The sequence below is a fragment of the Heloderma suspectum genome, chromosome 2 (genome assembly GCF_057233095.1).
Source record: "Heloderma suspectum isolate Gila_16-S chromosome 2, 16-S_ref, whole genome shotgun sequence".
NCBI classification, from domain to species: domain Eukaryota; kingdom Metazoa; phylum Chordata; class Lepidosauria; order Squamata; family Helodermatidae; genus Heloderma; species Heloderma suspectum.
This window is the reverse complement of record NC_139459.1, coordinates 363,154,046-363,177,754: the sequence shown is the minus strand read 5'-3', so window position 1 is coordinate 363,177,754 and position 23,709 is coordinate 363,154,046. Positions and strand designations below refer to the sequence as shown.

Here is a 23,709-nt window from a genome sequence, read left to right as displayed (position 1 = left end):
GCACAGAAAGTTGACGGACTCTTAGGAGGGGAAGGAATGGAGTATCCCCGGATGTCGGCATGACTGGAATTCTGAACAGAAGAACTCCACACTACAACAGTTTGTTGCAGATCCTATTTGTAATCCCGTGTGCGCACCCCTGAAGACACAGTGTGGTATGCAAATATGTTGGAGAAATTAATGCAGACAAGCCGGCTACAGAGAGAGACGCTAAGCATTTTCTCTGCCAAGTCTGTCTCTTTTCCACATTGACCCAGATTATTCAGAATTAAAACAAAACAAAACAAAAGTTAACCCTCCTGCACAACTTTAAAAAAAAACATAACGTCGCTCCGCATATACTGTTGTTGTCCCTCTTTCCCCTGAAACAGCCGCCGGTGTCTTCCCGATTCGGAAGCTGGTTCTGGGAGAGCGGAGGATGCAATCTGATTCCAAATGAGGGCAAGGAGAAGGGCGTGAAGGCTTCACTAGCTGCAACTGAGCATAGCCAAGGCGCGAGGCAGGCATCTTTGAGCATGCGCCGTGATGGTCGAGGGGAACGTTCCATCGGTTACTTGCTTCTGCATTAGGGCCCTTTGCCTCCCCTGAGATAATTAAGGCAGGAATGCAGTGGGATCCGCTGGGAAGGCAAGAGGGGGAAACTTGTAAGAGCGTGGGATGATTCCGAGGCAAAGGATTGCATCCGTCTGGAATTATCTGAATCGGCGTCGCTGGGAGGTTGGGCCACCCTCTGCACAGGTTAGGAGGCCTGAAGTTGCCAGATTTTGCCAAGCATCGGGAATCACTCGCCACCCAGCTCGGATCTTAGTAAGTGTGTTTCCCTTCTTGTCTTTGCACCTTCCTTCTTGTCTTTGCACGCACACGCACACACACGAAGCCACAATTTAATTTAATTTTAGAGAAAGCTCTCTAGGGCCTGGCCATGCGCCTCCCAGCATCTTGGCTAGTTTATTCCTCAGGTACTACACTACACTAGTGATGTGAAGGTCTTGGGGGGAGGAGGGAACAGAAAAATTGGGTTGGGAGGAGGGAGAACCAGAAAAATTCAGAAAACAATGGGTCCCCCCCCCATGATTTTCCAAGGATTTTTTTTTAAATAGTGTGTGTGTGTGGGTGTTTTGGGGTTCCCCCCCCCCAGCTTTCTGTGCGTGTAGAACAGGATCCAGCAGTGACAGGCTTGTGGTCAATATAAGGCTGCAGGGTGGTCTTATGGATAATTCTAAGGGTAAATCAGAAGTCAGATCAGACTTGAGTCTTTCCCAACCCTGCCTGGTGCTGCCAGGGGTTGAACATGGGATCTTTAGCGACATGAAAATCATGTACTCTACCACTGGGCAATAAGTTCCCTTCCCAGATGAAGTAAGGGAAGGGTGGTTAGAAAGTTTGTTTGTTTATTTATTTATTTATGTCTATACCGCCCAATAGTCGAAGCTCTCTGGGCAGTTCACAAAAATTAAAACCAAGGAGCACACAATAAAACAATATATATAAAACATTCAAACCACAGTATAACAATACAACCAGAATAAAACCAGAATAAAACCTAGCAGCAGTGCAGTAATTTAAAATACAGATTTAAAACAGCAAAGCTAAAATGCCTGGGAAAATAAAAAGGTCTTCCCCTGACACTGGAAAGAATACAATGTAGGTGCCAGCCGAACCTCACTAGGGAGTTCATTCCACAGCTGGGGTGCCACAACAGAAAAGGCCCTCCTCCTAGTATCCACCTGCCTCACTTCCTTTGGCAGGGGCTCACGGAGAAGGGCCGCTGAGGATGATCTTAAGGTCCAAGCAGGCACTTATGGGAGGAGGCAATGCTTCAGATAACCTGACCCCAAGCCGTTAAGGGCTTTGAATGTTAACACCAGCACATTGAATCGGGCCCGGAAATGGACTGGCAGCCAGTGCAGCTGGAAAAGTACTGACATAATATGAGCTCGCAGGCCAGTCCCTGTTAACAATCTTGCTGCGATGAGAGATTATCAGAGCATGGATAACTGTAGCTAGGCTATCTCTGTCCGGATAAGGGCGTAGTTGGTATAGCAGACTAAGCTGATAAAAAGTGCTCCGTGCCACTGAGTTCACCTGTGCCTCAAGTGACAGTTCTGGGTCCAGAAGCACCCCAAACTACGGACGTTCCTTTAGGGAGAGTGCAACCCCCTCCAGAACCTAGCCGGGCAGACGAACCACCCACTAACAGTACCTCCGTCTTGTCTGGATTGGGGTTCAGTTTATTGGCCCTCATCCAGTCCATTACCGTGTCCAGGCACTGATTCAGAACAGCCACTGTGTCAGGGGCTTCTTGGAGGCCTCTCTCAGTCTAATCCAGTAGCCAAGTCCAGACACAGACAAAGGAATTCCTTTCCAAGCATTATTCTTCTTTTACAACTTAACAACTCTACAGGTAGCAACTAGATCTGAGCAGCAGAGTACCTATGCCCTAAGTTGAAACAGTTGGTCCCCGTTTGAAAGGGAATTACTGGCAGACCCCTGAACTTAAGGACTAGGGAGAGTCCCTCCCCTTTTCCCTTGGATCCTCTGGGTGCAGCCGTTGTTTGCGCGCCAACCGGGCACTACGCCTCCTTTCTGCGCCCTCCATTTGGCGCCACTCTCTGCGTCGGCATCGTGCGTCCACCAAGTCTGCTATCTCTGCTCGGTCACTGCCTGGACTGCTATCTAATCTAGGAATGCTGGTGGGAGGAATCTCTGTCAGCTGTGGGCCCTGGGAAAGAGGAGCGCGCTCCTCTCCCAGGAGCGACTGCTCTTCCTCAGAATCAGAACTACTCGGGGATTCTATGGGCTCAGTGTCCACCCTGACACACTGCCTCACCTGGGTTTGATGAGAAAGAGAGGTAGAGCTGGGTGTCATCCGCATATTGATGGCACCTCAGCCCACACCTCCGGATAACCTCCCCCAGCAGTTTCACATAGATGTTAAACAGCATGGGGCATAAAACAGAGCCCTGTGGAACCCCATGGCACAATTGCCATGGCACAGAGCAATAATCCCCCAGCACCACCTGGAATCGGCCATCCAAGTAGGAGCAGAACCACTGCAGTGCAGTGCCTCCAACTCCCAGCCCAGACAACCTATCCAGAAGGTCGATGGAATCGAAAGCCGCTGAGAGGTCCAGGAGAATCAACAGGGTCGCACTCCCCCATCCCTCTCCCGGCAGAGGTCATCCCACAGGGCGACCAAGGCAGTTTCCGTTCCAAAACCAGGCCTGAAGCCCGATTGAAATGGATCTAGATAATCAGTTTCATTCCAGAATGCCTGGAGCTGTAGATCTCCAGATGTTTGGGACTTTAACTCCCAGCATTCCTGAGTTAACATGCTGATAGGGACTTGTGGGAGCTGAAGTCCAAAATACTTGGAGATATACTTTCTACCCAACCCTGAATTAAGGTGCATGTGCATAGTTTTCTGGTTGCATTCCTGTCAACTGAGCCAATAAACAAGGGTTAACTGGAGAACCACATCTGTGGTTGCTAGGTAACAATGCTACCTTCTGCTATTGCAGCCTGCCCCAACCTGGGCCCTGGCTGGCTGAGGTTTGCTGGGAGTTGTAGTCCAACATATCTGGAAGGCACCAGGTTGGGGAAGGCTTGTACTATTGCTTCCGAGTTAACAGGAATCACTCTGGGAGATGCTTGAGTGACTGCCAAGGAACCACACATGTGCAACGTTTTATTTATTCCCCCCCCCCTGCTGCCGCCGCCGCCACCTCTTCTCTGGCTTAATCTTTACTAACTCAGCAAGCATGACCCTGCTTGAGAAATCATGCAGCTACTTTGCCACTCTGCTGTAATTTCAAGTGGTGGAGGAAAGGGTACAGTACGACTTCATCTACAAAGTGGAGGATTTGAACCCAGGTTTAGAACCACTCTGGCTGTATGATAGGCTTGAAGTGTCACACACATGTATGTTTTTTCTCCTCACAGGTTGAACGCTGACTTCCCCCACTGTCGCAAGATCCTCTCGCGCTCTCCATAGGAGACAAATGGCTGTAGCAGACCCAGCTCAGGTAGCAATGGGGAATAGGAGGGCGGAAAGGCATGGCTGCTCATTACACTTTTCTGTGGCTGGATCAAGGTTGTGGGGTAGGCTGGAGGCATTGAACAGAAGGCCTAGAAAAGAACCCAGAAAAAATGGTAAGGGTGTGTATGTGAAAAAATTAGGAAACAGCAGTTTTCCCAGGGATTTTTGGAAACTTTGTGGGGAAAAGATTTTGCTGAATTTTCCAGGTTTCCCCCCATTTTTGCTGTGTGTGTGTGTGTGTGTGTGTGTGTGTGTGTGTGTTTTACATATTGGGAATAGGCTGAGCAACGTGTCCTCAGTGGGCCTGCCCATCAGCCTTACCAGGAGGTGGTGGGCAGTCAGCCAAGGCTTCCACAGAAGCATATGCCCACCTGGCTGTACTTACATGCAGTGTGGCATTATGGAGGAATTAAAATGGCAGTGGAGATAAATCCAGCCAGACAAGCACAGCATGCTGGGCAAAATAAGGAAGGACACCAGTCCCAACATCAGCAGCAGCAGGCCTTTCTGTGTATCTGGAATTTGTCCTAAGATGCTGTGTACTGGTGCTGGGCCTGCATTTATCATAAGAACGTAAGAGCCCTGCTGGATCAGACCAAGGGCCCATCTAGTCCAGTATTCTGTTCACACAGTGACCAAGCAGAGTGTTCACATAAGGGCTGGATGAGCCCGATCTCATCTGATCTCGGAAGCTAAGCAGGGTCAGCCCTGGTTAGTATTTGGATGGGACACTGCCTGGGAATCAGTCTTCCTGCACTGAGCAGGAGGTTGGACTCGATGATCTTGTAGGCCCCTTCCAACCCTATGATTCTGTGAAAGGATTCTACATGTAAACCAGGCTCTGACTTTTCAGAATCCTGAAAGCTGCCACAGAGACTGGCAGAGAAAGCTGCAGGTACCATAGAAGCCCCGACCATCTTTCTGCATTTGGCTGTTTATCTGTGCTTATCGTGTCACTCCTTTAGTGAGACTGCTGAATTCAAAGCAAAGAGCTCTCCTGTGTGAATGTGGCTACTGGGATTTTTCTAGATGGGGCTAACTGGGCAATCTTTCCCTCTTCCAGGACCTTGTGACCTTTGACGATGTGGCTGTGTATTTCACAGAAGCTGAGTGGGCTCTGCTGGATCCATATCAAAGGACTTTATATGGGGAAGTCATGCAGGAGAATTATGGGAATGTAGCTTCTCTGGGTAAGGAACACTTTCCTCTTCAGGCTCTCTTAGACCTACAGATTGAGTGATGCAATCTAGGAGCTGCTGCCTTTGTCTTCTAAGGGAGAGCAACCGCTTCCAGATTGAGAGATACTGCAGTTTCTGACAAAGCTGGAACTGCCACTGCTCCTGCCAGGGCTATGATCAGTGGTTCTCCTCCTCTGACATTGGAAGAAATTTGGGATATAAATGAAATTAAAAAGGAAAGGCCTTTTATCCACTCACAGAAGCTCCAGCCGTCACATTTTTTTATCAGGGATTGATAAACAAAAACAACCCAGCATTTGGCAGCTATGATGAAGATAAATTCCATGTTGGGGATGATTAGGAAAGGGATCGTAATTAAAACTGCCAGTTCCATAATACTCTTACACAAATCTGTGGCGTGATCACATTAGAATATTCTGTACAGTTCTGGTTACTGCACCTCAAAAAGGTTGGAAAGCTGTAAATGGTGTAGAAAGGGGCAACCAACGCTATCAAAGGGTTGGGGCAACTCCCTTATGAGGAGACGTTACAACATTTGGGGTTATTTGCTTTCAAAAAAGCTAACAGGCATGAGAGAGGTGTATAAACTTATGGTGTGAAGGAAGTGGATAGAGACGTTTTTCTCCCTGTCATAATACTAGTGCCTGGGTTGATTCAGTGAAGTTAAAGGTGGAAGATTCAGGACAGACAAAAGAAAGGACTTCTTCAGACAGCTCATAAGTAGTATGGAATTTGCTACCACAAGAAGTGGTGACAGCTACCCAGCTAGGCAGGTTTTAAAGGGGATTAGACAAATTCATGGAGAATAAGGCCATCCAGGGCTACTAGTCCTGGTGGCTGTGCGCTATCTCCAGTATCAGTACGGTACATCTTTGAATACTAGGTGCTGAGGAACATGAATGGGAGAGTGCTGTTGCGCTCATGTTCTTAGGAGCTTCCCAGAGGCATCTGGTTGGCCTCTGTGGACATAGGATACTGGACTAGACGGGCCTTTGGCTTGGTCCAGCAGCACTTCCTGTATCTTCTTATAACGGTCCCTAGTTTCTGCTTCCTCTTGATATATCTTGGAGAAGCCTTATTAACTGTTTGTTAGTGTGAGTTGCCGTAGTCTCAGTTTTTCGAGATTCAGACTCCCCCCAATCCCCTATCAGGGTCTGTAGATGTTAACGCTCAGAATGTGGACTGGGTGCACCTAGTCTCTAGCGCATGCACATACAGATGCATGCGCATGAGCACTAGGGCGTCATGCAGTGTGCAGCCTGCGATTTCGTGCACTCCAGCTGCTGAGGTATGTATTGAATGTTGGTAAACCTGTTGTTGGAGAGTTACACTTTCCTAAAACAAACAAATCGAAAGAACAAAACCTCCTTGGCTTTTAATTCAAGTGCACAGTACATGAATGCAGCACCCAGCAGATGCCACAGAATTTTCTGCAATAATTTTGATTTTAGCCTGATTTAAGCAAGATGTAAACAAAAGTTTATTCTGTAAATTAAGTTTGTGTAAAGTAAAATAAGGGAGAGTCGTTTTCTTTTGTTTTTGTGTCTATCTTTATGTTTGTGAACCCATTAAGTATACTTATGTAATGTATAATGAAGATGGACAAGAAATGTGCACAATAAATCAATAAATACTGTCTGCCCCTAAGGTCACCTAGTGAGCTTCAGGGCTGAGTGGGAATTTGAACCCAGGTCTCTGCAGTCCTACTCTTGCACTCTAGCCACTACACCATTCTGTCTGTCCTTTAAATACATCCTGATCCTTTCTGTTTCTCTTCTCCTGAAATATGATTTCTAGCTCCAAAGCCAGAGCTGATCTCCAGACTTGAAAATGGGGAAGTGTTGTGGATGCTCGATCAGCAAGAATTGGGACAAAAGAAGATCCAGGTGGGCAGCACTTCTGTTGGGGGACTGGATATGCCAACTCTCAAGAAACTATTAACTTGGGGGCAAACCCCGAAACCATTCCTCTTCTGTTCAACCGCATTTTGCAGAGGTAGGGAACTCCGGCTCTGTCTTGGATCCTGCAGGGGAGGGAAAGGGTGAGAACCGCTCCATCCATGCTGGGAATTACTTTATGAATAAGAGGGACTGTCAGCATACAGCTGAAATGTCGAGTTAAATGCAGGCAAGGTGGCAGTGCTACTGATGTGTTGTTTGACGTGCAGGTGACTCTATGCCTCTTCCACATGGAGTTGCACAATCCCTTAAGGATAGGGCCTACAGTTTGGGGGTACTGGTTGATCTAGCCTTGTCATTGGAGGCCCACATGGCTTGTGTGGCCAGTTGCCTTTTCCATCGGCTGAGGCTGCTGTGCCAGCTGCGACCCCTCCTGGACAGAGATAGCCTAGCCATAATTTTATCCTTGCCTGGCAACATTCGGACTTGATTACTACATGGCGTTACATGTGGGGCAGCCCTTGAACACGTCCCATAAAACGTTAGGTAGTTCAGAATGTTGTTGCTAGAGTGCCAACCAGGACTGGACCTAGGGAGCGTATCTCACCAGTTGTGAGACACCTTTGCTGACTGCTGGTCCATTCCTGAGCACAGTTGAAGGTGCTGGTTTTTAGTTTTGAAGACATATATGTTGTGGGACTTGGGTAAAGTAGAGGTCGCCTCCTCCCACATGCGTTAAGGTCACCATAGAGGCCATTCTCCATGTCTCTCCAACCTTCTGAAGCTAGGTGGGTGGTGACCTGCAAGATGGTCTTCTCAGTTGTGGCAACCCATCTGTGGAATGCTCTCTCCAGCAGGACTATGTTGAACCTACCATTAAGTTCTTTCTGCAAAACATCTTTTGATTTTCACAGGCGTTTAAAACAAGTTTATCATTATGTTATTTATTGCATTTATTTATTTATTTTAAGCTGTCCAATAACCCAAGTTCTCTGAATGGTGTATGATACATTAAAAACATAACATACAAATGAATTAAAAATAGATGAATATGGTTATAATCTACTGTTCTACTTAATCTACTTCTGCTATTTTAACTCAGTTCTGATTTTATTCACTCTCCTTGAGATTATTTGCACTTAAGGGTGGCATAGAATTAGTTTTAATGAATAAAATCAAAGAAAAACCATTCTTTGTTACTTAGTTCTTTCTTTGCTTTCAGAATTTAAGAGCTATCACTCACATCTAGGTTTTCCTGTTGATTGGTTTGTTAACAGGTTATGAGCAGGTGAAGGAGGAAGAGGAAAGCTCTCCACTTGTAAAACCAAAAGAGATGACTTTGCAACGGAACAAAGAGACAGCTTCCCAACACAGAGAGAAAGGAGAAAGCTCTGGAGCAAAGAAGAGCCAAAAAACACACTCTTGGAAGAAAGCCATTATTTGGGAGGAAAGTAACAAGGATCCTAGTGAAACAACAATCCGAGAGAGGAATCACAGGGGTGAGATACAAAAGGCATGTACAGAAGAAGCAGAAAGCTATACCTATTCAACAGCACAACCACTTAAGTGTTTTGCCTGTGGGAGAATTTGCAGTCACAACGCTGCCCTTATTGTACACTTGAGATCTCACACTGGAGAGAAGCCATATGCATGTCCTGATTGCGGGAAAAGGTTCTCTTGCAGGGGAAATCTTAATAGACATGAAAAAGTCCATTCAGGAAAAAAAACATATGTATGTTCAGAGTGTGGGAAAAAGTTCCTTGTCAGAGAACATCTTACTAGTCATGAAAAAATCCATTTAGGAGAGAAGCCATATGCATGTTCAGTGTGTGGGAAAACGTTCAGTTTCAAGGGAAATCTGAACAGACATGAAAAAATCCATTCAGGAGAAAAGCCATATGCATGTTCAGGTTGTGGGAAAAAGTTCATTGACAAGGAACGTCTTACTAGACATGAAAAAATCCATTCAGGAGAAAAACCATATATATGTTCAGACTGTGGAAAAAACTTCAGTTGCAAAGAAACCCTCAACAGACATGAGAAAATACATTCTGGAATGGAGACATATACATGTTCAGATTGTGGGAAAAACTTCAATCAAAGAGGAAATCTTATTAGACATGAAAAAATCCATTCAGGCGAGAAGCTGTTCAAATGCTTATATTGTGGGAAATGCTTCAGAGAGAGAGAGTACCTTCATATTCATGAGAGAATCCATACAGGAGAGAAACCATTTGAATGCCCAGACTGTGGAAGAAGCTTCAAGTGTGCATCAAATTTTAGCAGGCACAAGAAAACTCACGGAGAAGAGAATCTGCATCAATGTTCAGATTGTGGGAAAGACTTCATAACTATTTCAGACCTTAAACTTCATGAGAAAATCCACACTGGTTGAATAACCTTATCAGTGTGCTGACTGTGAGAAATACTGCTATTGCAACTCCAGCCTGACGAGTCATTGGAGAACTCGCTAGTGAGAGAAGCCATATAAATGCCTGGGATGTGGCAAATGTTTCTCTTTGATTAAACATCAGAGAATGAATAAATATAAATGCTCAGACTGTGAGAAAAACGTCAGCCAAAGCTCAGCCCTTGAACGACATAAAAGAAAACACACAGGTGAGAAACCAATTAGGTGCTCACACTGTGGTAAAAGCCTTCATCATCGGCCCACATCGGTTATATATGAGGGATGTCACCGAAGAGAGAAACCATATGGAAGTTTAGCCTGCAGGAAAAGCTTTAAAACAAAATCTAAACTGATTCAACATAAGCAAATTCATGCGAGAGAGAAGGTGGGCAAGATGAGCTTCTGTGAAAGATTAAGCCTCACCCAACATGTGAGGATCTATACAGGAGAGGAGAAACCACACAGGTGGTAATGCTGTGGGAAGAGTTTCACACAGAGATCATGCTATATTGAGCATAAGAACTTCCACCAGGGAGAAAAATCCTATGACTATTCAGCATGTCAGAAAAGCTACAGCAATCATTTTATGCATTCTTCAACATCAGAAGATTCACACAGAAGCATGGCTGGCCCAAGGCATTTTGCTGCCTGAGGCAAATCACAAGATGTCACCTCCCACCCCTCCCCATTCTTACTACAGAAGCTGAAGTGGCAGTTGAGTCTTACTTCAGCACTGGTGATGGAACAGCATCCTCCACCTCACCTGAGGACTACAGCCTAACTTACAGGGTGTAGGGCAAGCTAACTAGAACATACTGCCAGTGGAAGGAAATGGCCACACAACTGAGCATTCACTGCCTGAGACTGCCACCTCACTGTACCTAATGATAGGGCCGGCACTGCACTGGAGAAGGTCCATATAACTGCTGGGAGTGCAGGAGAAGCTTCACTATGAATGGACAACTTACCAAATTCTTACCAAAGAATCTGCACAAGAGAGAAACCGTATCACAGAATTGTGCAATGAGGTTTTGACACAAGTCACCCCATGAGTACCTCAGAGAATTCACATGAGAGAGAGGAGGGGTTGGCCTCTGTAAATATTAATTATTCCATGTAGGGGCAGGGGAATCAATTTCAGTGTTCCAGGTGTGGGAAGAGCTTTATTGAGGAAGCACACCTGACTGTATCAGAAAACCTACATGCAACAAGGGGAAGCATCAGGAGAAGGGAGGCTTGGGTTTCTGGTGATGTCACTGGCAGGAATAGTAGCATAAGACCAAGCGCTCCCAGATTCTTTGCAAGCATGCCGGCTATCAATCTGCCACCAGAAATTGTCACCTAAGAGATCAAATGCTCAGATAAGATAGCTGAAAGGACAGCACACTTTGGGGACCTTTTAGTTCTTTAGAAATCTAATTAAAGGTTTCTGTAGAGCCTGTGTAACTCCTGGCCTTCCAGGGATCTCTTAGTGCAGCCATGGAAAGTGCAGTAGGCCGACTTCCGGTCAGAGCCAATGTCACCCTGGCAGCATTCTGCGGAGGCTCCACGGGACGCTATCTCAAACAGCTTTTAAAAGGTTGAAAAACCTTTTTATCTTCCCTTGGAACTAAAAGGGGAAGCAAGAGTACCATCTGGATGAAATCTTGGAGGAGTAGTGCATTTTGCAGAGCAGCAGAAGGGCTGGGCTCCAAGGTTAGTTTTCCGGAGCAAAGACATCGACTCAAAGCTGTTTTGAAATTCCTATCTAATTAGGAGAACACAGGGCTGACGAACTCCAAATGTAGATTTTTAGTGTTTATGGATTAGAGAATACCAACAATACTTGAGGACCTGCAAAATTTGTTTAAGGAGAAGAATGGCAACATCGAAAGGAAGAAAAAAAAGGAACGGGGCCACCGCCAACCCCCACACACACACACCTCCCTTGGCAAAGTCTTCTAGAAGTGATGGAAATACAGAGGAGCTGCTTGCTTTGATAAAAACTTTGTCTCTTCAACTGTCAGAACAGGCTAAGAGATTGGATACAATCCAAGATTCCATTACCGCCCTTCAGGGGGCTGTGGACTTAATTAATACGTCTCTGCAAAAAACAGAGGCGAAAGTTAATGACCCGCAAGATCGCCTATCAGCCCAAGAGATTACAATGAAAGCTTCGTATAAAATCCTGTCTACTAGAATCTCACAACTGAAAGCATTTACATGAAGAGCAAACCTGTGCATTATTGGCATCAAAGAATTACCCACCGACGTAAGCATGTCTAAATTCTTGGACAAATTCCTGCATGAATTACTTGCTTTGCCATCGGATTATTTACTTGACATTGAACATGCATTCTGTGTTCCAAGTTTGGTGCATGGCGTTAAAGGGACTGCTGTTACTGTTATAGTTCAGTTTGCAAGAGTTTCTACAAAAAAGTATATCTTGCGTGTGGCAAGAGGGAAGGGAGATCTTCTTTGGGGACCAAAACAAGTTAAGATTATGCTATTTCTGGATTACACTAAAGAAATTGCTGATAAAAGAAGGCAATTCGCTAAAGCGAGAAAGCAAGCAAGACAAATGAATCTACAATACCACATAAGATACCCTGCCACATTTTGCATCCTCGTTGAAGGACATATGAAAAAGTTTGAAATGGCGCCAGATGAAATGGCGGAGGCTTGGCTTGTTGGTAAAGCATGGGAGACATCTTTTTCAGTCCCTTGAGCTGGGAATGCACAAACAATTGTCATCTGTTGATTTGTTTGGGTGATAGGCTCAGGGCAGTATGCCAGAGATGATTGTTTACATATATCTGTTTTTTTCTTCCTTTTTCTCTTAACTCCTTTTTTGATAGATAAAGATATATATAATAGACATGAAATACTGTATACAAAATTTTGGTTTGTGGGTGTATAGAAATGTACACACTCATATATATATTTAGAAATAATACTATCTAAAATATAGATGGTATAAAATATACTAGTGATTGTTGTTGATTTTGTTTTTTCTTTTATCCTTAATAATTTTCTTTTTTAATTATTATTATTTTGATACTATGATTAGTAATATTCCTGGTTGGTTGATTTTAGCTTTATCATCATATATTAGCTGAAAAGCATTTTATGGCTAGGGGAAAATTCATAGTATGTTTCTTTGTTATAAATCTGAGGATATGTTACTGAAATAAGATGGATTACCTAGGCTGTACTGAATTGTAATTAAAGGCAAAACTGAAGTACTTTGGCCACATCATGAGAAGACAGGATACCCTGGAGAAGATGCTGATGCTAGGGAAAGTGGAAGGCAAAAGGAAGAGGGGCCAACCAAGGGCAAGATGGATGGATGATATTCTGGAGGTGACGGATTCGACCTTGGGGGAGCTGGGGTGGCGACGGCCAACAGGGAGCTCTGGCGTGGGCTGGTCCATGAAGTCACGAAGAGTCGGAAGCGACTGACCGAATAAACAACAACTGAATTGTAATGTTGGCAACGGTATAATCTTTTAAGTAGAGTGATACTTGAAGTTTATTTGTAATATGTAATCTCCTTTTCTTCTTTTCTCTTAATACTTTTTCTTGTTCCCTTTGTTTTCTTGTTCTTTCATCTTTTGCCTTCTCTTTTCCTTTTACAGTTTCTTTTTTGCTTTTCTGGTTGTTGTGGTGTCCCCAAGAATACTGTAATGTTGGAAACTGTAGATGGTGATTATGTTGTTGGTATTCTTTATTTCATTTATAAAGATAAAAAGTAGAATAAAAATTAAGTTTAAAAAAAAAAGTGCAGTAGGCCCTGCCTGATTAAGATTCCCCCTCGTTTGTATCATTTTGTAGATGAACATAAATGAAAATGTTAGTAAAACCTGTAATGTGTGATTCCTTTAGAAGAGCTCTGACTGTTACCAAAAACATGAAGAAATTAGGGGTGCAATGCTATGCATGTTTAGACAGAAAACTGTCCTACATGCATAGGATTGCGCTGTAGGTATAATACACTGCAGTGATTTCCCAAGCCTTACGCTGCTGGCAAAAGTTCACCGTAGATGGGGGGGCAGGGGAAGTGATGTCACCAAGCTAAGATGGTGTCCTAGCATGAGAGCACCACATGCCATGGTTGAAACATCAACCTTCGCTAATATCCGCACTTGGAATGTTAAAGAATAAAGATGAGAGGCTTGACTCAAAGATCTCCGCTGCAGTGCAAGTACAACTTAGAGTCCTACCCCGATGCATCTGAACACTGTAATGTTTGCCAAATTTGGTACAAGAACTTTTTCAGATACCCTTTCACACTACCCAGACTGGAACAGAGAGAGTGTGTGTGCATGTGAATACACTGAGGAATGTGTAAAAGAAACATTCTTTGTGCATAGTGACTGGTTTTTGAACCCTACGAAGTCTAGAAAACGGTACATTTATTATCATCATTTATTAAATATATGGATTGCCCTATAGCCAAAGCTCTCAGCTGAAACACTTCTAGACTTTTCTCAAAAACTAGAGTTTATTTTACAAAGAACAGGATCAGGATCTTTTGGGACAGCAACAACTGTGAAAACAACGCAGTATAACAAAGGAGGCATTAATAACTCATAGGCTCTAAGTGGAATTAACACTATAGTTCCTGTTTCCCCTAAACCTCTCATCACTTTTCTTGCTTCCCTGCTGTTCATTTTAGCTAATTTTATGCCTAAGATACCCATGGAAACAAACATCAAACTACATGGTAAGCAAGTGTAGGGTTCCAGCTTTCCCCAACCTCATGCCTGCCCATTGTGTTGGAATACAGTTCCCATCACTCCCAGCCAGCATAGCCATGCCGGTTGGGAATGGTGGGTATTGCAGTCCAACATAACTGGAGGGCACCACGTTGGGGAAAATACACACTATTTTTTATATGGAATATAAAATATATATTTACCTTCTCAGAGCATCCTAAATTGTAAACCAGGGCTGGGAAACTGCTTTCCGACCAAGGGCCAAAGCTCTCAGGGTGGGTGGGGCTGAAGATGGGCTGATGCAAAAGGGGTGTGCCCCCAAATAATTAAGCCTTAGGAGAAACATTTCAGCCTTTTAGAATGGGAAAAAAAACTGCACAAAAGCTGGGAAATCAAAACAATTGGAGGAAAGGGGGTGGGGCCAGGAGAAGGGTGTATGGCCATCTGGAGAATGCTGGGGGGCCAGATTTGGCCCCCAGGCCTGTGGTCCCCCCCATGATCTAAACCTATTCCTAACCTACCATCCACATCCTATCTCCACCCTGTCTCAGACCCAACTGAAACTGCTTTTCTTTTCAAGCTGCTAAATCCCAAATGCCCTTTCCCCGACATTCTACCCAATAATAGACCTCCCTACTCCTTAAACAGTGTGGTGTAGTTGTTATAGACATTTCAGTTGTAATATGTTTATTATCCCATGGTTTTATAAACTATGCTACATCTATTCTACCTCTGTGTGAGACTGCCATGCTAACAAAGATACAGTGCCTTATCAGAGGCTCAGGAATGCCAAGAATGTATTTACGTTAGAGTTCATGACTATCTCTCTGTGCATGCCTGAGTATGTGAAAGGCATTCCTGTTTCCTGTCTCCTTTCAGCTAGACAAAGATTAATAGAGCGCAAGCATAAGACAGCCCCCAAAGACTTGTGTATATAAGTTTCTGGATCACAGTATCGGATTGCCATCTTTGTTGGTGCACTAGCCCCAAAGATTGCCTTGTTCTGCAGAATAAAATCATGTTGGACCAGATGTCTGCCTCCTCTCGTTCTTGGTAAACAAATTGGATGAGTCTACCAGGGATAGAATACAATTTTTGTAACAATTTCTTGCAACTGCAGCAGGGCCCCCTGTGTGACCCGGGAGCTGGGCAAATGCGGGATCAACCTAAGCAGAGGGCACCCTGGACCTTGTTTGGTTCACGGAGGTTTGAGGCAGCTGTTGCCTAGCAACCCAGCTAGCAAAGGACTCCTGAAGAGACGAGGCAACTAGAGGTCTTTTTGGAAGACAGGATGCTGTCTGAGGGGTCGTTTGGAGGCTAAGCCATGAGGTAAGTCAGATCCGCACTGTCCGGGCCATTTGGGGAGTGAAAACCTCCCATTTGCCGTTCAGCTGAGCCTTGCTTAAGCAGCAGTTGAATATATATAGGACCGGCAGGGATGCGATCAAGACAGTCCGTGGAAGAGAAGGGCCAAGACCCATTGGGATGCATGCTTTGTAATTTTAAGTTGTTCAAGCTGGATTATGGTGTTGAAATGACAAAAGAAGAGCGCATAAAATTTGTAATAGAGAATGGGTAACTTTTAATGTCAGCTGGCTGACTAAAGGAAGTTAGGAAAATACTGTTATTGCCAAGATTCATGTTAAAGTAATTACTGACAGTCACTGAGACCAATTCCCTTGTATTGATGCTTGGCAAACACAGATGTTGAAACATCCTAACTGGATAAGAAAATGTAAAGGTCAGTATTGTAAAGTCATGATGGTACGCTCCGGGGTGAAGCCCAAAGCCCCTGTTCTCCCTGACTCAAGCCCCACGGAAGAAGCTTGGAGATTGGGAGACCCTGCCCAAGGTGCCCTGAGTCCCCCCCCCCCTCCATCTTATTCAGCCTCTTAGGTTGGGAGGAGAGGTTGTTGGGGAAGGGTGGGGGCCCTCCAGAGACAGTTCATCTACCACCAAATCCAAGCTTGTTAGAAGAAACAAAAGCAGTTGAGAAAGTTGCAAATTTTGAAGAAAGAGACTTGTTTGAAGCCTTAAAGACACTGGCAAAATCAGAGTAATTTTTTTAAAATATCAGAGTCTGTGTGAGCTTATCTCTGTCAGTCTGCTCAGAGCAGAGCTAGCGGGGAGTTACCCAACTCTCTGGCCGCCACTGGTCTAGCCTTGGCATGCAGGGAAGCTGGAAGATGTCTGTGAGAACCTGAGAGAGACGGAGTGAGATTTGCAAAAGAATTGTCCAAGTTGAGGCATCACAGTTGGAAAGCTGAGCCATGCTGTTTAGTTAAGCCTTGCTGAAAGGCTAAAAACCCTTATCTGTTGAAGAATCTAGAAGAGGTGTAAAGTTACACCTTCCCCTTTTGAACTGATGAAGAGACAGAGAGCCTTTCCTGGGAACAGGAAAGGCGTCTTTATTGCCCAACACCTCCTCTGTTTAGATCCATCATCGTTTAGACTTTTGAGAGGCACTCTGCACATGGACTGGAACTTTGGACTTTTAGAGACTTTCCATGAACAGTACTGTGAGGCTTTTCACGGACTTGAACTCTCGTGACTGTGGATTATGTATCTGTGTATGTAGTCAGCTCAGTGTGCGGCAGGCTGAGTTTGATCTATGACTTTTGAACTTCCCTCTGCCAGAACTCATGCAGCGTGGGGTTGCCAATGCAAAAATGGTGACCTAGAACTCTTTGTGTGTGTGGGAATGCCCTTCCCTTGATCTTGATGGGCCCTGACCATGCAGCCAGAGGAGCAGTATGATTGCTAGATCTGCTCCATCATGCCTTACCATGCAAGAAATGTTTTCCAGTCATGGTGTTAGATTTCAATGAAAGTTTGTTGAGTGTATGTGATATTTGCAAAATGTCTTTGCTGTTAGTTGCAGCTCCAAATGACACTGAGAGTAGTTCCCAATGGTTGATGTTAGTGCCACCCAAGACAAAGACAAAAAAAATGTGAAGAGAGTTAGAATAAGTAGCAGACGAGGCAGAAGAAGGAAGCAGATTAAAAGTCTAGACAGAATGCAGCTTTGATTGCAGTGGCAGTCACAGGGCAAGTCCCTGATTGGGCAGATAAAGGCTTGAAGAAGGATTTTGGAACTCAGAGAAAGAACATTTGTAGAGAAAAAGCATGGCTGTGGTTGTCCCCAGGGTGAATTGGAAGCAGCTGATTATGCCTAGAGCCCATTACCTGGCAGTAAAGTAGCCACAATAATGTTAAGAGTTCTTTAAGATGAGAAAATGTGACTAGAAAGAAAAGGGAGCTTATCCCAAATGTGTGTCGTTGAAATAAGTGTAAGACAAGAGGTTTAAGTAAGTGAGTTTCTGTTGAGACAATGGCAAACAGCCTAACTTGCAGAGAAGACAAGTAAAGAGTTAAAGCTGGTGCATAGCACAGAGAGTTTGAAACATAATCTGCAGAACAGGCAAGTCAGAAAGATGAGTGTGCCTATTGCAAAGAGAAAAAGATATTGGCAAAAGGACTGCCCGAAGCTGAAGGGGCAGAAGAGGGGGGCCATGGTAGCCATAAAAAGAGAAGAACCAGACTGACAAAGACCAGGGTCCAGAACCTCCCCCCAGAAGAGCTGCTTGGCTCTGAATAACCCTTTAGTTACAATAAGAGTAAAAAGAAGAGAAATAATGGGACTTATTGATACAAGAGCGACCTACAGCATGAATGTGTTGTGTCTAAAAGATGCCCAGTTGCACTACTCAGTCGAGATTTGTTGACAAAAATTACAAGCAGAGATTTTCTTTCAAGATAACAAGCTAGTTGTCAAGTTGCCAAACTTGCAAAAGAACAATACGAGAGTGTCCTTGTGGCAAGCAAAGCCCCTAAGAGAGTGTAAGCAAAAAGGTGCCTGCCAGGGCAGAGTTTGTTAAGCCTTTACAGACTGACCTTAAGCACAGAGCTCAATCGATAAAGGTTAAACAATACCCTTTGTCATTAGAAGTCAAAAAGAGACTGATTTAATTGACCTGATTATAAAAAGAAGGCGAAGCCCCTGTATAAAGCTTTGACAAAAATATTACCCACTAGAAGTGGACAACTGAAATAGAAAAGGCTTTTCTTAAATTGAAGCAAGCCTTGATATCACCACCTGCTTTAACCTTACCAGACACCAGATCATGAAACTTTTTGATGCCTTGATGAAGCCAAAAGAAGTAGCTGTGATGCATGTGAGGGCACACAGAAAGAGTGCCATTCCTAAAGAAAGAAAAGGCAATGTTTTGGCAGATAAGGCTGCAAAAGAAGCAGCATGGATGAGAGGTGAAGAGGTACATTATGAAGGAGCCCTAATCCCGTATTTGAGTACAGACTTGGTTCCAATTTACTCCCCGGCTGAAAATGAAAAAGCCCTTGAATACAAGGCAAAACAAACTGAAGATAGATGGTGGGTAATCCCAGGAGGCAAAGTGTTCATACCCAAGCCTCTTTTGAGTTTTATAGTAAGAGACTTGCACCAGGCTACACATTTAAGAAGAACTGCAATGGGGGATCTGCCTGTGAGACACATTGTGGCCCCAGGATTATATGTTCTATAATGTTCTATAGAAATGCCACCCAGGCATTTGGGGTGGGTTAGGGTATTTAAAAAAAAAAAAAAAATTATGGTAAAATTTTATTGCTTTAAATTGTTTTATGGTGGGTTGTACATCGCCCAGAGTGGCTGGGTGACCAGTCACCAATTTAATAAATAAATAAATAAATAAATGTTGAAACCCAAAGAGCAGTAGCTAATTGCCCTTTGTGCCTCAAAAACAATCCCAAATTGTCTAAGCCTCCAACCTCAATGGGAGGCCGCCCATGGGCTTACTATCCTTTCCAGAGACTTCAAATTGACTTTCAGAGTTACCCTGGACTCATGGCTATCAGTACCTGCTAATAATAGTAGACCAATTGACTAGATGGGTTGAGGCCTACCCAACTCGTACAGCCACCGCACAGACAGTAGCCAAAATCTTGTTAAAAGAAGTAGTCCCTAGGTTCTTGTTACCTGAAGAGATTGAATCAGATCAAGGGCGCCATTTCGTTAGGTGATGCGAGCAGTGACCCAGGCACTACAAATTAACTGGAAGCTATACTCCCCTTACAGACCTCAATCCTCAGGTCAAGTTGAGACGATGAACCACACCCTAAAGTCAATGCTTACTACAATTTGTTCAGAGACTTAAGTTGAAATGGCCACAGGCCTTGCCATTCGCCTTGACCCGTGTACGATGCACCCCGAAGGGAAGTATTAAATTGACACCTTTTGAAATGTTATATGGGTGCCCACCTCGGATATTACCTATGGCTGATAGCTTAAATGTGAATTTAAAAGTAGGAGCTTTAGAGATCCAAGAATATGTTACTGCCTTGCAGTCTATTTTGTCTTGTCTTCACAGGTTCGCAGCACCTCCTCAGTGATTGAGTGCTGATCCAGTCTGAGAAAGATGAACCGCTTACCAAGAAGTGAAAGGGTCCATTCCAGATCCTACTCACCACTCACCAGAGAGGGTCACACCGGAAGCTGACCCACCTGAAGACAACCACTGGAGTAGCGAACCACTAGAAAAACTCAAAGTATTTGTTCAAGAGAGAGCTTTCTCCTAACGCTTACTCATGCGCATTATCCTTCTTAAGTTTAGTTGTCTTAATATTCTCCACTCAGGTAAAAGGAAATTGGTTTAAGAAGCATGTTGAGCATATGTTTAAGCAGAATAGAGAGGATTATGTTCTTTATTATAAACACCCATCAACTGTCAGAGACTCTACTTTGTTGCCTGCCTTGATTAGAGAACCGCATGGCTAAAGCAACTTACAATTGGCGTAGTTTTATTTATTAATGATAGTTTGTGCGTTTAAATGTGTAGCCCACTGCTGGGCCAAGAGAAGTATAAGATTTGAGAAAAGCCTTTTGAGGGGGGAGTGTTATACAAATTTCAGTTGTAATATGTTTATTATTCCATGATTTTATAAGCTATGCTATATCTATTCTACCTCTGTGTGAGACTGCCATGCTAACAAAGATATGGTGCCTTATCAGAGGCTCAGGAATGCCAAGAATGTATTTACGTTAGAGTACATGACTATCTCTCTGCTACCCCTCTCTGCGCATGCCTCAGTATGTGAAAGGCGTTTCCTGTTTCCTGTCTCCTTCTCAGCTAAACAAAGAGATTAATAGAGTGCAAGCGTAAGACAACACCCAAAGACTTGTGTATATAAGTTTCTGAATCACAGTATCAGATTGCCGGCTTTGTTGGTGCACTAGCCCTAAAGATTGCCTTATTCTGCTGAATAAAATTGTGTTGGACCAGATCTCTGCCTCCTCTCATTCTTGGTAAACAAATTGGATGAGTCTACCAGGGATAGAATACAATCTTTGTAACATAGGGGTTAGAGTGTTGGGACTGGGACTCGGGAGATCCCGGTTGTAGTCCCCACTCAATCATGCAGCTCACTAGGTGATTTTGGGCCAGTCACTTACTCTCAGCCTAGCCTACCTCACAGGGTTGTTTTTGAGGATAAAATGGAGGATGACTGTATAAGCCATCTTGAACTCCAAGCAAGAGGAAAAAAGGCAGGATATAAATGCAAGAATACTTTAAACAAAAAAATTCCAATAAATGTTCCCCTTCCCATCCAGTTCATTTCAGGTAGAGGGGGTGTGAGGGGGAGAGAGAGAGACTACGTAATTACAGTGTAACTGCCCAACTCTCTGTCCATTATATTTTTCTCTCCAACTCCATCCACTATGTGTTCTGTTTTCAGACAAACATCAGGCAGAGGATGAGGAGGTCATACTGAGCCATAAAAGAGATGGCAGGGTGTTATAATTCTGTGAAGGGAATCAGGGATGCTCACTCCCCTGATTCCCTCCTCATACTCCCAACCTGTGATTGATGATTAACAGATGAAGAAGAAAGAGCAATGGCAACAGATGAGCCAACACAGGACAAAGAGAGGGAAGGGGAGGCTACTGCCGGCATTTCTGCTGGAAGTGGGGTGGGAGAATTCTTGGAACAACTGTCCATGATTCGGGGGAATCAAAGGGGACTGGATTACAGTACAGCTGTTCACTCCCACAGTTTAAGCCATTCCTTGAAGTGACCAGTTGCCTCTCTAGAATGAGCCTGTGTAGTGAAATGTCTACTGTTGGTCTTGGGCCAGAGGGGCTTGGGTTCAAATTCCTGCACTGCCATGAAGCCTACTGGCTGGCCCTGGGAAAGCCACAATCAGCCTAGCCTACCTCATAGTGTTGTTATGCATCTCCTAATAGGGAACTCGTTCTCCAAGTGTGGATCCTTATGTAGCCAAGACAGCACCATTCACACACAGGAAGGGGCTATCAGCAGGCATGTGGAACCCCCAAGGTTTGCCAAAGAGCAACAAAATCTTGAGAAAAAAGCTGGAAGAATGGGGGTGGGGGACACCCAAAGCAGCCTGATAAAGACTGTGCTGGCTCAGTAGGCACAAGACTGTTGTGGAGGGAAAAACATGTGTTGCTGCAATATTGAATTTTTTTAATTTTTATTCAATAGGTTTTTGTATTCGAATTTTTCTATGATTTTTTTCTTTCAGATATTGTCTTTTGATAAGGTACTGTTTACTGTACCTTATCAAGGTACAATAAACCTTGGGGCTTTGGGTAGTGTTTACTGTAGAAAAGCAGCATATAAATATAATTTAAAAAAATTAAAGCAGATGGGAATGGAATATCCTGAAAGAACAGCACATCCCACTGCAACATTTTATAGCAGGTCCCACTTGGAACATACCAATTATCCTATGTACGCCCCCACCCCCACATCTTAATGGAGAAGTGTCAATTTTGTTGTTGTTCAGTCATGTCCGACTCTTTGTGACCCCATGGACCATAGCACGCCAGGCCTTCCTGTCCTGCGCTCTCTCCCGGAGCGTGCTCAAGTTCATATTCATTGCATCGGTGATGCTATCTAGCCATCTCATCCTCTGCTGTCCCCTTCTCCTTTTGCCTTCAGTCTTTCCCAGCATACTCTTCCCTAAAGTTGCACACTGTTTTAATTGTTTTAGATTTTTGGTATCAGCTTGTTTAATAGTTTAATATGCACTTAGCTGTTTAAATTAAATTATTTATTGTTTTCTACTGTTTAAGGGCACAATCCTATGCATGTTTAAACAGAGAAAAAGGCATACAACTCCCAGCATGCCCCAGCCATGCTGGGAGTTGTATGCCTTATTTCTGTCTAAACATGTATAGGAGTGCGACCTAATTTGATTTTATCTGTACCCTGCCCTGAGATCTTAATGGCATAGGGCAGGATACAAATGTTTTAAATAAATAATAAATTCCTTGCCTTTTAGCCTCACCAATTTGCTTTGAATTGATAGTCTGTCATAATTACTTTCAAAATAAGCGTATTCATTCTTCAGGACAGGAACCTATGGGAGGGACTATAGCTTACATGAAGTTGATACAGAAGAACCTTTCAAAGGAATCTCAGGTAACAAGTCTGGGGGTGGGGTGCCAGTGGAGGGAAAACCTTAGACAGCTACTACCGGTCTGAGAGCTATGCCAGCCAAGATTCTTTTTAGAATTAAATTGCTGGCACAATTGGGGGGTAATCCAGATTGGGACTCTGTCATGAAGGCTAGTGGGGCTTTAATTCCCACATCTGCTATTTGCATTGTGAGAAATTATCTCTTTGGAGTGCAGAAACCAGCAGACCTTTTAACACCCCTCGTGGATGGAAGAATAAATTGCAGTCATCATCAAATTAAAGTTGTCATCAAATTATTAAACCAACCAAAGTTATATCTAATTCATCACTGAAAAGAATTGCAGCAAGTCACTTTAATCTTGCCCTGTGTGTGTAAGTTGTCTAATAGAAAGTTACATTGTTTGAGAAGCTTTAAACTTGAACATTTCAGGCTATTCCTTTCCATTTGATTCAATACAGTATGTCAGTTTCTTGACAAGGATGCATAGGAGACAGGCGTTCTGACCTCCGAAATTGCCTATTGCCTAGAATACACTTATTTAAACTCATAGACAATTGTCAGTCAGTTCCAATGTATGAATTTGGTTGATTTCGCCATTTGGGAAATTGGCAATCAGTGGGCATCTCTACACCAGCCTAAAATCCTGCATTTAAAACATGGCTACCTGCTTCTGTTTTAAATCTTAAGGAGTGCCTCCAGCAGCACCAGACAAGCCGCTTAACAAGATCAGCCTCGGATGACCTTCTCTCTGTCCCATCAGCCAGGACAGCTAGACTGGTGGGGACGAGGGAGAGAGCCTTTTCTGTGGTGGCCCCCACTCTGTGGAACTCCCTCCCTAGGGAACTCCGTCATGCCCCCTCTTTAATGAGCTTCCGTCGTGCATTAAAAACGCTGTTGTTCAGGCAGGCATTTGGGGTGGGTTAGGGTAGTTTAGAAAATGTTTTTATTGTAGAATTTTATTGTTTTAAACTGTTTTTATTGTATGTTGTACATCGCCCAGAGTGGC

General features: G+C 44.0%; 1 protein-coding gene across 1 annotated transcript; it reads left to right on the top strand.

Moving 5' to 3' along the window:
• Window positions 1–511: 511 nt before the first annotated feature.
• Window positions 512–20,539, top strand: LOC146355710 (uncharacterized). The gene is made up of 6 exons (XM_084830980.1): window positions 512–807; window positions 3,943–4,025; window positions 5,103–5,229; window positions 7,036–7,233; window positions 8,414–15,572; window positions 19,628–20,539. The coding sequence occupies exons 2-5, from the start codon at window positions 4,002–4,004 to the stop codon at window positions 9,529–9,531; spliced, it is 1,467 nt and encodes a 488-aa protein (XP_084687106.1). The 5' UTR covers window positions 512–807; window positions 3,943–4,001; the 3' UTR covers window positions 9,532–15,572; window positions 19,628–20,539.
• Window positions 20,540–23,709: the final 3,170 nt, after the last annotated feature.